At 44.1% G+C, this 13,740-nt stretch overlaps 1 protein-coding gene across 2 annotated transcripts in view; it reads left to right on the plus strand.

Moving 5' to 3' along the window:
- NDST2 (N-deacetylase and N-sulfotransferase 2) overlaps nt 1-13,740 on the plus strand; it is a 126,132-nt gene that overhangs the window by 109,685 nt on the left and 2,707 nt on the right. For both annotated transcript variants that reach the window (XR_011559155.1, XM_070752103.1), the window contains exons 9-13: nt 876-999; nt 4,258-4,432; nt 4,543-4,713; nt 10,769-10,878; nt 13,566-13,668. Coding sequence is in view for 1 of the 2 variants with exons in the window: in XM_070752103.1 (XP_070608204.1) it covers nt 876-999; nt 4,258-4,432; nt 4,543-4,713; nt 10,769-10,878; nt 13,566-13,668 (683 nt within the window). In the remaining variant the exon portion in view is untranslated. The remainder of the gene's footprint in view (nt 1-875; nt 1,000-4,257; nt 4,433-4,542; nt 4,714-10,768; nt 10,879-13,565; nt 13,669-13,740) is intronic.

Below are 13,740 nucleotides of genomic sequence, written 5' to 3' on the forward strand. Positions count from 1 at the left end.
TTGTATTGTACATTGTTTCTATCACTGCTGTGAGCCGCCCCGAGTCTACGGAGAGGGGCGGCATACAAATTTAATAAATAAAATAAATAAAATAAATGATTCACTTAACAGTAATTCACAACTCTGGCAAAAAAGATCATAAAATGGCACCGGACCAGATTATCTCTGGGACCGCCTTCTGCTGCACGAATTCCAGTGACCAGTTAGGTCCCACAGAGTGGATCTTCTCCGGTTCCCGTCAACTAAACAATGTCACTTGGCGGGACCCAGGGGAAGAGCCTTCTCTGTGGCGGCCCCGGCCCTCTGGAACCAACTCCCCCCAGAGATTAGAATTGCCCCCACCCTCTTTGCCTTTCGTAAGCTACTTAAAACCCACCTCTGCCGTCAGGCATGGGGGAATTGAGATACTCTTTCCCCCTAGGCCTTTACAATTCTATGCATAGTATGTATGTATGTATGTCTGGTTTTTATATTAATGGGCTTTTAATTGTTTTTAGTATTAGATTACTATTGTACACTGTTTTATTGTTGCTGTTAGCCGCTCCGAGTCTCCGGAGAGGGGCGGCATACAAATCCAATAAATAGATAGGTATGTAGGTAGGTAGGTAGGTAGGTAGGTAGATAGATAGATAGATAGATAGATAGATAGATAGATAGATAGATAGATAGATAGATAGATAGATAGATAGATAGATAGATAAATAAATTGATCTCACTTAACAACTATTTGCTTAGGATTGGAAATGTTGAGTTCAGTTCTTTTAAGTCAACGACTTAAGATCCAGTATTTGGAACCAGCTGTTTTATTTATGGCTGAAGTAAATCCAACATAACCATGGTAAAGCGTTTGTTTTTCTCTTATTTCTCTCTTGCAGGAACAACCGCTGTACATTTCTTTCTCTCCCTGCACCCAGCTGTGACTAGCAATTTCCCAAGCCCATCCACCTTTGAAGAGATCCAGTTCTTTAATGGACCCAACTACCATAAAGGAATTGATTGGTACGTGCTGGGATTCCGAATGTATTCTCTCTGAGAGCTTCTGGACCAGAGGTCTTCAAACCTGACAACTTTAAGACTTGTGGACTTCAACTCCCAGAATTCTCCAGCATGCTGGCTGGAGAATTCTGGGAGTTGAAGTCCACAAGTCTCAAAGTTGCCAAGTTGGAAGACCTCTGCTCAGGATCCTGCCTAACTTGGGCTTTCTAACCCTGGTCAAAAAGCTGGGCCAAGATTCTCCACATTCTGTTGCATTTCCAGGATTTTGCCTCCTACTAGCAGCTGCTGTTTGTTCCAGCGTCCAGCCAGTTGTATAAAACAATGTTAACTTCAAATGTTACATATACATTGCTGTTGTGGTTAGCTCTGGCCTAGCTCCTGCCCCAAGGAATGTGGAGGTGGATGTGTGGGAGATATCCACATGCCGCAGGCCTGTTTTGCTTCCAGTAGAATCTGTCTCCTCTGACCAAGGAAGCGTGAGTGACAGGGAAGAGGGGAGTTTGGCAGACAGCCCAGGAGGAGATCAATCATCTGTATCATCCCTGGATTCTGAACAAGAATTAATGACACATCCACGCATGTGTAGAATGCTGCATAGGAGACAACAACTGAAGGATTATTACAGGAGAAAATGAGGCCACCTGTGGTTGGGTGGGGCTGCTGTAATTAGTGCTACAGATAAAAGTGCAGCCTGGTGTGTTAGCCTCATGGCAGTTTATCTGATTCATTGTTTCATCAAGATCGTGGATTTTTGCTGTTCAGGATTGTGTGTGTGGACTCTCTGGACTTTAGAATTGGACTCAATTTCCCAGTTATTGGGGGAGCAATTGGATTGCATTTCCCCTGTGCCTTGTGTGTACCAGAAAATCCCTTTGACATTTAAAAAGGGAGCTGTTTCTGTTTTTCTGTTTATAAAAACCTTTGGGTTTTCCTTTTATCCTGTGGTGTGTGTCTTCCTGGACTAATTACCCTGTAATTTCGGGCGCTTGAAACACGCCGGCAGAACACATCGCTAACTTTCCATTAATCCAAGGATGCTTGGTTTGGTCGCTGATTTTATTAAACATTTATTAAATGAAAATGAAAATAATGGGGAAAGGAAAAGAGAAAAGAAAGAAGTGTAGGGGAAAGAAAGCCTTGATTTCTGATTCTTTTAAGTGCAATAGAATACAACTTTTTACTTTAACATATTTAATCTGTACTAGCCATTTCTATAAGCGCAAATTTACCTAATTAGCAAAGATTCATTTTTGTTTTAATCTTTTTCGAGCACAAATATTCAGAAGTGGCTACCAAGTAAAAACAAAGCTGGATGTGTCCTTTGATTAGAACAGTTGGTTTAACTGTTCTGTCGGGCTCTTCAATGTAAAACGTTGGCAGCTGTTTTTTTATATATTAATTACAGTACAGGTGTCTTAAGGTTAGACAGAGAATTTAAAGCTGGTTGCCTTTGACATCAAGTGGCTCCTTTTAATTGCCAATGGTTGAAAAAGAAATGACAATAAATGTTATCCCTTTTTCTTGGATAGAGTCTGTTCTGCCGGGCTCTCTGGTAGACTCCTCCCAAAAATTCACAGGTACAAATTTCAGACACACACACACGTTTGAAAATTCAGAACAATGTTCTTCATAATGAAAATTCACTTAAACCAAGCCCTCTTTTGGTATAGCAAAGAGCCCTCGTCTCCAAACAAACTGGTAATTGGTACAAGTCCCTTATCAGTTCTGTGATACTTAGCTTGCAGCTGTGAGGCAATTCACAGTCCTTCTTCTTTCCCAAAGTGAAACACATTTTGCCCTGGTTTAGTTTCAAAGCGGGGGAAAATCAGCACACAAAGGTCAAAGTCAGTAAAGCAGTCACGAAACACAAAGATCAGATAATCCTCCACAATGGCCAAACCCACAGGCTGCTATTTATAGCAGCCTCACTAATCACCACAGCCCCACCCAACCACAGGTGGCCTCATTTTCTTTGGTAATAATCTCTCAGTTGTTGTTGCCTATGCATCGCTCTCCGCATGCGTGGCTGTATCATTAACTCTTGTTCCGAATCCAAGGAGGAGCTAGATAATTGATCTCCTTCTGAGCTGTCTGCCACACTCTCCTCCTCCCTGTCGCTCATGTCTTCTTGGTCAGAGGAGCCTTCATCAGCAGATTCCACCGGGGGCAAAACAGGCCTGCAGCATGTGGATGTCTCCCCCACATCCACAGTCCTTGGGGCAGGAGCTGGGGCAGAGCTAACCACAACATTAACCATCTGCATTTATCATTTCCATAAAGCAATCTGTGTTTCTCAACCTGGATGACTTTAAAATGTGTGGATTTCAATTCCAGGAATTTCCCCAGCCAGATTGATAAACACTGGAGTAATTGATCAAGACAATCTTCAAAGGAGATAGTGTTTGTATGGTTCCCCATAAGGCAGACTGCATTGTATCAGGTTGAATCAGAATATGGCATATGGGGCAGGGCAGAGACTCAATGCAAATGTTTGTGTCTGCAAGCTTCTTTGTATAGTAAGAAATTTCTCAATTGCAATTAAATCCATCCCAGTCATCATAGAAACATAGAAACATAGAAGTCTGACGGCAGAAAAAGACCTCATGGTCCATCTAGTCTGCCCTTATACTATTTTCTGTATTTTATCTTAGGATGGATATATGTTTATCCCAGGCATGTTTAAATTCAGTTACTGTGGATTTATCTACCACGTCTGCTGGAAGTTTGTTCCAAGGATCTACTACTCTTTCAGTAAAATAATATTTTCTCATGTTGCTTTTGATCTTTCCCCCAACTAACTTCAGATTGTATCCCCTTGTCCTTGTGTTCACTTTCCTATTAAAAACACTTCCCTCCTGGACCTTATTTAACCCTTGAACATATTTAAATGTTTTGATCATGTCCCCCCTTTTCCTTCTGTCCTCCAGACTATACAGATTGAGTCCATTAAGTCTTTCCTGATACGTTTTATGCTTAAGACCTTCCACCATTCTTGTAGCCCGTCTTTGGACCCGTTCAATTTTGTCAATATCTTTTTGTAGGTGAGGTCTCCAGAACTGAACACAGTATTCCAAATGTGGTCTCACCAGCATTCTATATAGCGGGATCATAATCTCCCTCTTCCTGCTTGTTATACCTCTAGCTATGCAGCCAAGGATCCTACTTGCTTTCCCTATCGCCTGACTGCACTGTTCACCCATTTTGAGACTGTGACAATCATCCTTCCTTTATACATTTCCCCTGCTTTTCTCAACTTCACAGGTACATGGAATTCTTCCCCATCCCTTCCAATGCCAGCACAGACTTCATGTTTGAGAAAAGTGCCAATTACTTTGATACCGAGGCTGTCCCTAAACGAAGCGCAGCTCTCCTTCCACAGGCCAAAATCATTGCGGTCCTTATCAACCCCGCTGACCGAGCCTACTCTTGGTATCAGGTAACTCAGAAAGGCCAGACTGAATAGGTGAAATTTTGTATGTATCGGCTGCCTTTTGAATGGGGAAAAGCGGGATTTTAATGCTCTTAATTCACTTTTCACACTTGCAGCATCAACGTGCTCACAATGACCCTGTGGCACTTAACTACACCTTTTACCAGACCATTTCTGCTGGACCTCAGGCTCCTCAAGAGTTGCACAGCCTACAGAGTCGTTGCCTGAATCCTGGATTATATTCAACGCATCTGGAGAGGTGGCTAACGTATTTTCCATCAGGACAGGTACCACAATTTCCCCCCCCCCAAGATCTAGCTTATTATTTATTATTATTTATTATTATTATTTATTGGATTTGTATGCCGCCCCTCTCCGCAGACTCGGGGCGGCGTTAGTGGTAAAACAACATGAACAATCCAATTAATAAAAACAACTAAAAACCCCTTATTATAAAAAACCAAACATACACACAAACATACCATGCATAACTTGTAATAGCCTAGGGGGAAAGGATAACTTAACTCCCCCATGCCTGGCGACAAAGGTGGGTCTTAAGTAATTTGTGAAAGACAAGGAGGCTGGGGGCCGTTCTAATCTCTGGGGGGAGTTGGTTCCAGAGGGCCGGGGCCGCCACAGAGAAGGCTCTTCCCCTGGGGCCCGCCAAATGACATTGTTTAGTCAACGGGACCTGGAGAAGGCCAACTCTGTGGGACCTTATCGGCCGCTGGGATTTGTGCGGTAGAAGGCGGTTCCGGATGTATTCTGGCCCAATGCCATGTAGGGCTTTAAAGGTCATTACCAACACTGAATTGTGACCGGAAACCGATCGGCAGCCAGTGCAGGCCGTGGAGTGTTGCAGAAAGCAATGTTTGAAGGCAATTTAAGTGAACCCTAAAACTGATACTGAGCAGCTTTTTCAAAATGTATTATTATTATTATTATTATTATTATTATTATTATTATTATTATTATTTCTTAGATTTGTATGCCGCCCCTCTCCGTAGACTCGGGGCGGCTCACAACAATAACAAAGACAATGTAAGAACAAATCTAATAATTTAAAAAACACTAAACCCCCCATTATTAAAAGCAAACATACACACAAACATACCATGTATAAACTGTATAGGCCCGGGGGAGATGTCTCAGTTCCCCCATGCCTGATGGTAGAGGTGGGTCTTAAGAACTTTACGAAAGACAAGGAGGGTGGGGGCAGTTCTAATCTCCGGGGGGAGCTGGTTCCAGAGGGTCGGGGCCGCCACAGAGAAGGCTCTTCTCCTGGGTCCCGTCAAACGACATTGTTTAGTCGACGGGACCCGGAGAAGGCCCACTCTGTGGGACCTAACCGGTCGCTGGGATTCGTGCGGCAGAAGGCGGTCCCGGAAATTAACTTTCCTTTGCACAAGCAAACCAGGATTCGTCTTGAATATCTCTTTGTGAGACTTACAAAAGGTCTCTCTCAAAAAGAGATATTCAAGAAGAATAAAAGCTACTAAGAAAGCACACTATTAAAAACTTGCTGACTTTCTAGGTTTGGACTCAGAGTGGAAAGAAACCTTGAAGAAGTAGAGTTTCGTGAACATTTGAGCTTCACCATTAATGCAAACCCTGGTTATAGAAAATTCTGTATTTTATCTTACCAGCTGAATCAGTGTATATATAAGACAAAGGAATTTCTCAACCACCTCCTTCAAGAAACAGAAAGTGTAATAGTTTGGTAACCAGATATAATTAGGAAATGCCTACTATGTCTGTCCAGTTATATAATGTTGGTTCTTCCTTCAGGAAATATAATTAAATTGATATGCATCATACAGAAATACTCTACAGGTTTCTGGGCAGATTTTGTGTATATGCTGTAGAGAGAACATTGTCAGCCCTTTTGAACTATCCCTAATCCTAAAGTGCTGTAAATTCTTTACTTACTGTATTTTTTGGACTATAAGACTCACTGGTGTATAAGAGGTACCAAGATTTCAAAGAGATAAGTAAGAAAAAAATGTTTTTGTCCTCTCCAGCCCCTAGTAGCACTCTGCAGACCTCCCAAACCTCTACGCACCATGTTTTGCTCAAAAACATGCCCAAAATGGGATGCAGGGGTGGGGCTTCGGGAGGCTAAAAATGGCTCTACAGTGGTACCTCTATGTAAGAACGCCTCTACTTACGAACTTTTCTAGATAAGAACCAGGTGTCCAAGATTTTTTTGCCTCTTCATAAGAACCATTTTCCACTTACAAACCTGAGCCTCCAAAACTGTAACCGGAAAAGGCAGGGAGAAGCCTCCATGGGGCCTCTCTAGGAATCTTCTGGGAGGAAACAGGGCCGGAAAAGGTGGAGAGAAGTCCCCATGGGGCCTCTCTAGGAATCTCCTGGGAAGAAACAGGGCCAGCAAAGGGGGGAGAAGTCTCCATGGGGCCTCTCTAGGAATCTCCTGGGAAGAAACAGGGCCAGCAAAGGGGGGGGAGAAGCCTCCATGGGGTCTCTCTAGGAATCTCCTGGGAGGAAACGAATTAAGTTCGTAAGTAGAGGTACCACTGTATTTGGAGTATGAGATGCACCAACATTTCCACCCTCTTTCAGGGAGGAAAAAGATGCATCTTTGTTGTAGCCCACCTGCGTCCTGCACTATTAGTAATGGACCCTGAGGACTCAGAGACAATGGAGGTGTGTTCCTGGCACCCAAGACTGACAGTGAAGAGGACATGGTGTCGGGGGCTGAAGAGCAACCAGGGCCTTCTGCATCTCCTGAGATGGGTGACTCAGGAGAAGAGGAGGAGCCTCTTTTTGATGCTAGGATTCGCAGGGCCTCTAGGAGGCAGGAGTGGTTACTCAGGAGGAGGGTCCCTCTTGAGTAGCACTCCTGGCTACTGGGCCATGCCCTCAGGCTGTTTAAGAGAGAATCACACAATGCTTTGACCCAGAGAACAACACAGTTCATTCCAGAAAGCTAGTTTCAGCTTTTGTCTTTGGTTTGTGTTTCAAAAGAATCACATTCTTGGCTTCCTTAATGAGCTCCAGCCAACTTCTGAAAGTCTACGATAAGGACTTTTACTCCAATCTAGTAATTATTGCTGTGTTTCACTATTATTGGGACTTTAGCCAGCTGATGGCTTTATGATCAGTACAATGAATCCTTTACTAGAGTCTTACTTCTTTTCGAAAAGACTCAAACTGCATAAGATTTTTGTAAATAGTAAAACCTTTATTAGTTAATCTGGTGATGTGCATCTAATTTTGGGGGGCTTGATTATTATTTATTATTATTTATTAGATTTGTATGCCGCCCCTTTCCGTAGACTCGGGGCGGCTCAAAATACAATAAAAACAGTTTATAACAAATCTAATAATTTACAATATAAAATATTAAAAAAAACCATTATTAAACAGACATACACACAAGCATACCATACATAAATTGTATAGGCCCGGGGGAGATATCTCAGTTCCCCCATGCCTGACGACAAAGGTGGGTTTTAAGGAGTTTGCGAAAAGCGAGGAGGGTAGGGGCAGTTCTAATCTCTGAGGGGAGCTGGTTCCAGAGGATCGGGGCCGCCACAGAGAAGGCTCTTCCCCTGGGGCCCACCAACCGACATTGTTTAGTTGACGGGACCCACAAAAGGCCCACTCTGTGGGACCTAATCGGTCGCTGGGATCCGTGCGGCAGAAGGCGGTCTCTGAGATAATCTGGTCCGGTGCCATGAAGGGCTTTATAGGTCATAACCAACACTTTGAATTGTGACCGGAAATTGGTCGGCAACCAATGCAGACTGTGGAGTGTTGGTATAACATGGGCATATTTAGGAAAGCCCATGATAGCTCTCGCAGCTGGGACAGAACAATCTTATACTTCAAAAAATGCAGTAAGTCCTATTAAAACATATTTATTTATTATTTGTGTAATAAATTCCCAGTTTGCCATGTCTTTATTGAACACATTGAGCCAAATTACTTTTTCATTGGAAAAATCTCACGAAGGCCGACAACCACCTGTTCTCTTGAAGGGATCAATTGAGCTGATTATTCCAATCAGTGAGACTATACGGCTAGTGGGGCACTTGAGGCTCCCTCCCAATGCAGGTTTGCGAAAGGGAATCATGCCAAACTACTTTCAAACAAGCATGCAAAGTTGATCAGCAGGTACCACCGTTAATGCCGTCACTACTAAAGGAACTTTTCTTTATATCTTTTTTCAACAAGCACAGCAAGTGTTGGCTCAGTGGGCTCAATAATCGTGCAGAATGCAGCTGCGAGAGCAATCATGGGCTTCCCTAAATACGCCCATGTCACACCAACACTCCGCAGTCTGCATTGGTTGCCGATCAGTTTCCGGTCACAATTCAAAGTGTTGGTTATGACCTATAAAGCCCTTCATGGCACTGGACCAGAATATCTCCGGGACCGCCTTCTGACGCACGAATCCCAACAACCGGTTAGGTCCCACAGAGTTGGCCTTCTCCGGGTCCCGTCAACTAAACAATGTCGTTTGGAGGGACCCAGGGGAAGAGCCTTCTCTGTGGTGGCCCCGACCCTTTGGAACCAACTCCCCCCAAATATCAGAGTTGCCCCCACCCTCCTAGCCTTTCGTAAGCTCCTTAAAACCCACCTCTGTCATCAGGCATGGGGGAATTGACACTTTCCCTCCCCCTAGGCTTATAAGATTTATGCATGGTATGCTAGTGCAGTGTTTCCCAACCTTTTTTGAGCCGCGGCACATTATTCATATTTTCAAAATCCTGGGGAACACTGAAAGGAGGGGGGTGGGGGGGGGGGGCTAAAGAAAAGTTTGGACAAAAAAACCCTCTCTCTTCCTCCCTTTCGCTCTATTTCTCCCTCTTTCTCTCTTTTCCTTCCTTCCCTTCTTTCTCTCTCTCCATCCCTCTTTCTTTCTTTCTTCCTCTCTTTTTTGCTCTTTCTCTCCCTCCTTCCCTTCCTCTATGTCTTTTTCTCTCCCTTGCTCTCTCTCTCTCTCTGTCTCTCTTGCTATCTCTTTCTTGCTTTTTTCTCTCTCTCTTGCTCTCTCTCTCTCTTTCACTGTCTTGCTATGTCTCTTTCTTTCTCTTTGCCTCTCTTGCTATCTCTCTTTCTTTCTCTCTCTTTCTCTCTCTCTGTCTCTCTTGCTATGTCTCTCTTTCTTTCTCTTTCTCTCTCTCTCTGTGCCTCTCTTGCTAAGTCTCTTTTTCTCTTGCTATGTCTCTCTTTCTTTTTCTCTCTGTCTGCCTCTCTTGCTATGTCTCTCTTTCTCTCTCTCTTTCTCTATCTCTCTTTCTCTGCCTCTCTTTCTTGCTCTGTCTCTCTTTCTCTGCCTCTCTTGCTATGTCTCTCTCTCTCTCTCTGCCTCTCTTATATATCTCTCTTTCTTTCTCTCTCTCTCTCAGCTGACTGCAAGCGGGAGCCCTGACGGCGGCAGCTGGACGTGCTGCTGGACACCATATATGCCAGGCCCGCAGCGCCAGCAGCACGTCCAACCGCCACCGTCAGGGCTCCCGCTTGCAGTCACCTGAGAGAGAAAGAGAGAGCGCTCCCTCTCGCCGCCGCCATCTCCCCGCGACTGCCTGCGCCCCCCCCCTCCCATCGCCAGTGCCCTCCCGCCGGGCCACAAAGGACACTTGCCGTCGACGCCAGAGAAGCTCCAGCTGGGCGGGGCGCTGCCGGTACTTCCGTCCTGGGGCTCCCGCTCGCAGCTGTCAACCGGCTCCTGCTCAATGCCGCGGTTTTCGGCGCTCTCCTGCTGGGCCCCAAAGAAGGAAGGCGGGAAAAAGGCGCGAAGAATGGAGCTCTCCTTCTTCCTGCCTTCCTTCTTTGGGGCCCAGCAGGAGAGCGCCGAAAACTGCGGCATCGAACAGGAGCCGGGGGACAGCTGCGAGCGGGAGCCCCAGGACGGAAGTACCGGCAGCGCCCCGCCCAGCTGGAGCTTGGCGGCACACCTGGCCATGTCTCGCGGCACACTAGTGTGCCGCGGCACACCGGTTGGGAAACGCTGTGCTAGTGTGTATGGTTGATTTCTAAATTGGGGTTCTAAATTAACTTAAATATTAGATTTGTTTACATTGTGTTGTTATTGCTGTGAGCTGCCCCGAGTCTACGGAGAGGGGCGGCATACAAATTTGATTAATAAATAATAAATAATAAATAAATAAATAAGGAAACAACGCCGGAGCGTGCATTGGAGTTGTTTCTTAAGTCCAAATCTCCTTATTTACAAAGAGCATTTAGGTAAAGATTATTGAAGGTCGCAGTCTGGCAGGATTACCAATTACCAATTGTGTTAAAAGTTTCTTTCATTGATGCGAAGGTTGGTTAGATTTACTAAGAACTTTGGTGATTTCTCCTTCTATTTAGATTCTGGTAGTTGATGGGCAGGAGCTTCGAAACAGCCCTTCTTCCATTATGGACAACATTCAACGGTTTTTGGGAATTACACCACTGCTGAACTACACTCAAGCACTAAAGTAAGGAGAATCCATTGGGATGAAGGCATTTTTATCTTGAAATCGTTGTAAAAACATATACATTTGTGTGACAGCTGCTTATAAGCTAATTTCCCTGTAGGACCTGATTTGAACACAGCACTTCTAAGCCAACAAAGTATTAAATCAGGCAATCCCTCCCCTCCCTTTCTCTGGATTCATAGAATTTCTGATTTATTTTATCCCATTTCCACCTAATGAGAAAGAGAGGATGTGAAGCCCAGGAGCTGCAAGCGCTTAAATTCTCATCTTTTACTATTATTATTATTATTATTATTATTATTATTATTATTATTATTATTATTTATTAGATTTGTATGCCGCCCCTCTCCGAAGACTCGGGGTGGCTAACAACAATATAAAAAGACAATGTAAAGAAATCTAATATTAAAAGACAATCTAAAAAACCCCAATTTAAAGATCCACGCATACATACAAGCATACCATGTATAAATTCTATAAGCCCAGGGGGAAGGGAAATTTCAATTCCCCCATGCCTGACGACAGAGGTGGGCTTTAAGGAGCTTGCGAAAGGCAAGGAGGGTGGGGGCAACCCTGATATCTGGGGGGAGCTGGTTCCAGAGGGTCGGGGCCGCCACAGAGAAGGCTCTTCTCCTGGGTCCCGGCAAACAACATTGCTTAGTCGACGGGACCCGGAGAAGGCCAACTCTGTGGGACCTAACCGGTCGCTGGGATTCGTGCGGCAGAAGGCGATGCCGGAGATATTCTGGTCCGATGCCATGAAGGGCTTTATAGGTCATAACCAACACTTTGAATTGTGACCGGAAATTGATCGGCAACCAATGCATGTTAACCACTGATAAAAACTTATACATCTGTATTGCTAATTTAATATATACTATATAGTTCATATAAAAAAACATTTCAGTTAATTATTTAAACACAACACTAATACGTTTAGTTTTTCTAATATCTGTGTTCTTCACATCTTAAATCATTGTTAAAAAATAAGCCATGTTACTAGTTTTCAACTTTCACACATATCTTTTTCTTCTTAATTTAAGTGTCTATATATTTCATTTTATTTCTAAACGTTATGACGTCATATTCCAGTCTTATATGAGAACCACTTAAATTGATCGTTCAAATACAATCATATTAATACAATTCAGTCAACTAGAATGTTTCTTTAACCATTTTCTTTTACTCTCAAAAATTTCATTTCTCATAACTTTCTCTTTTTTGTTGGCTTCTTTCTTTCTTTTTCATTTCTGTATCTATACTTTTCTTTTCTTTAAAATTCTTTTGTTACCTTTTAAGTAGATTATTTGATTAAGCTTCCTCCAACCTTGCACTGCCACAAACAGGACAAGAAGGATGCATAAATTAATTTCAATAAGTAAACTGTACCAAGGATGAAGAGCTAAGAGGATTTTTTAAAATTTATTTATTTATTCGATTTTTATGCCGCCTTTCTCCTTAGACTCAGGGCGGCTTACAACATGTTAGCAATAGCACTTTTTAAAACAGAGCCAGCGTATTGCCCCCACAATCCAGGTCCTCATTTTACCCACCTCGGAAGGATGGGAGGCTGAGTCAACCTTGAGCCGCTTCAGTGGCTTGCAGTATAGCACTCTACCTGCTACGCCACCCCAGTTCATTCCCGTATAGAGCCAAGATACCCAGGACTTCTTCTCTGGCTCCATAGCAGAGGTGGGCTGCTCAGGTGGAACAGTGACATGTGCTCACCCCCATGGCTTTAAGTGCTAGCGGAAGCCAGCGCAATTCTGCGACTGCACCTGGGCAGGTAGCGTAATCTCTCACAGATACATAGGGGCCGCCTTCTGCTGCATGAATCCCAGTGACCAGTTAGGTCCCAGAGTGGGTCTTCTCCGGGTCCCGTCAACTAAACAATGTTGCTTGGCGGGACCCAGGGGAAGAGCCTTCTCTGTGGCGGCCCCGATCCTCTGGAACCAACTCCCCCCAGAGATTAGAATTGCCCCCACACTCCTTGCCTTTCGTAAGCTTCTTAAAACCCACCTCTGCCGTCAGGCATGGGGGAATTGAGATACTCTTTCCCCTTAGGCCTTTACAATTTTATGCATGGTATGTCTGTATGTATGTTGGTTTTACAATAGGGGTTTTTAACTGTTTATATTGGATTGTCACATGCTGTTTACTACTGTTGTTAGCCGCACCGAGTCTACGGAGAGGGGCAGCAAACAAATCCAATCAAATCAAATCAAAATCAAATCAATCACATAGGGGCACCATGGGCAGTCGCAGCACTCAGAGCCGCAGGGGCGAGCACACGTCACAGTTCTACCTTAGCAGCCCACCTTTGCTCCATAGGCAATGATGAGGTTAGATCTCACAGAGCTTCCTGCCAAAGGGAATATCTTGCCTTGCAGAGCCTCTCAGCTCTGCCAAGGACTCCCTCCCTTCAGAATATCCTTGACCCACAAGGACACAGATTATCCCGAGGGAGACACAGCCAGCCCGAAATGTAGGAGATCAGCTGTGTTTCATTTTACTTCCTGTATTCCAAAGCTGGTGATGGCTTTTTTTTCCGAGAGATAGCAAGACCATTGCCCAAACACAACACTGAAAGAAAATAAAAATTAGGGAGGTATTCAGTTAACCTTTATAGCACTCTAGATTAAAGCACAGGTATATAAAAGCACTGTATAAAATACGTTCCCTTTCAGGTATGACGACGCAAAGGGGTTTTGGTGCCAGCTGCTTGATGGAGGAAAGACTAAATGCCTGGGGAAGAGTAAAGGGAGAAAATATCCAGAGATGGATTCCTCGGTAAGCTACACAGAACTCCTGCATGTCTGTTGTAATTGAGAGAGAGAGAGAAAGAGTTTTGGCCATTCATTA

This window comes from Erythrolamprus reginae, chromosome 5 (assembly GCF_031021105.1).
Source record: "Erythrolamprus reginae isolate rEryReg1 chromosome 5, rEryReg1.hap1, whole genome shotgun sequence".
NCBI lineage: Eukaryota > Metazoa > Chordata > Lepidosauria > Squamata > Dipsadidae > Erythrolamprus > Erythrolamprus reginae.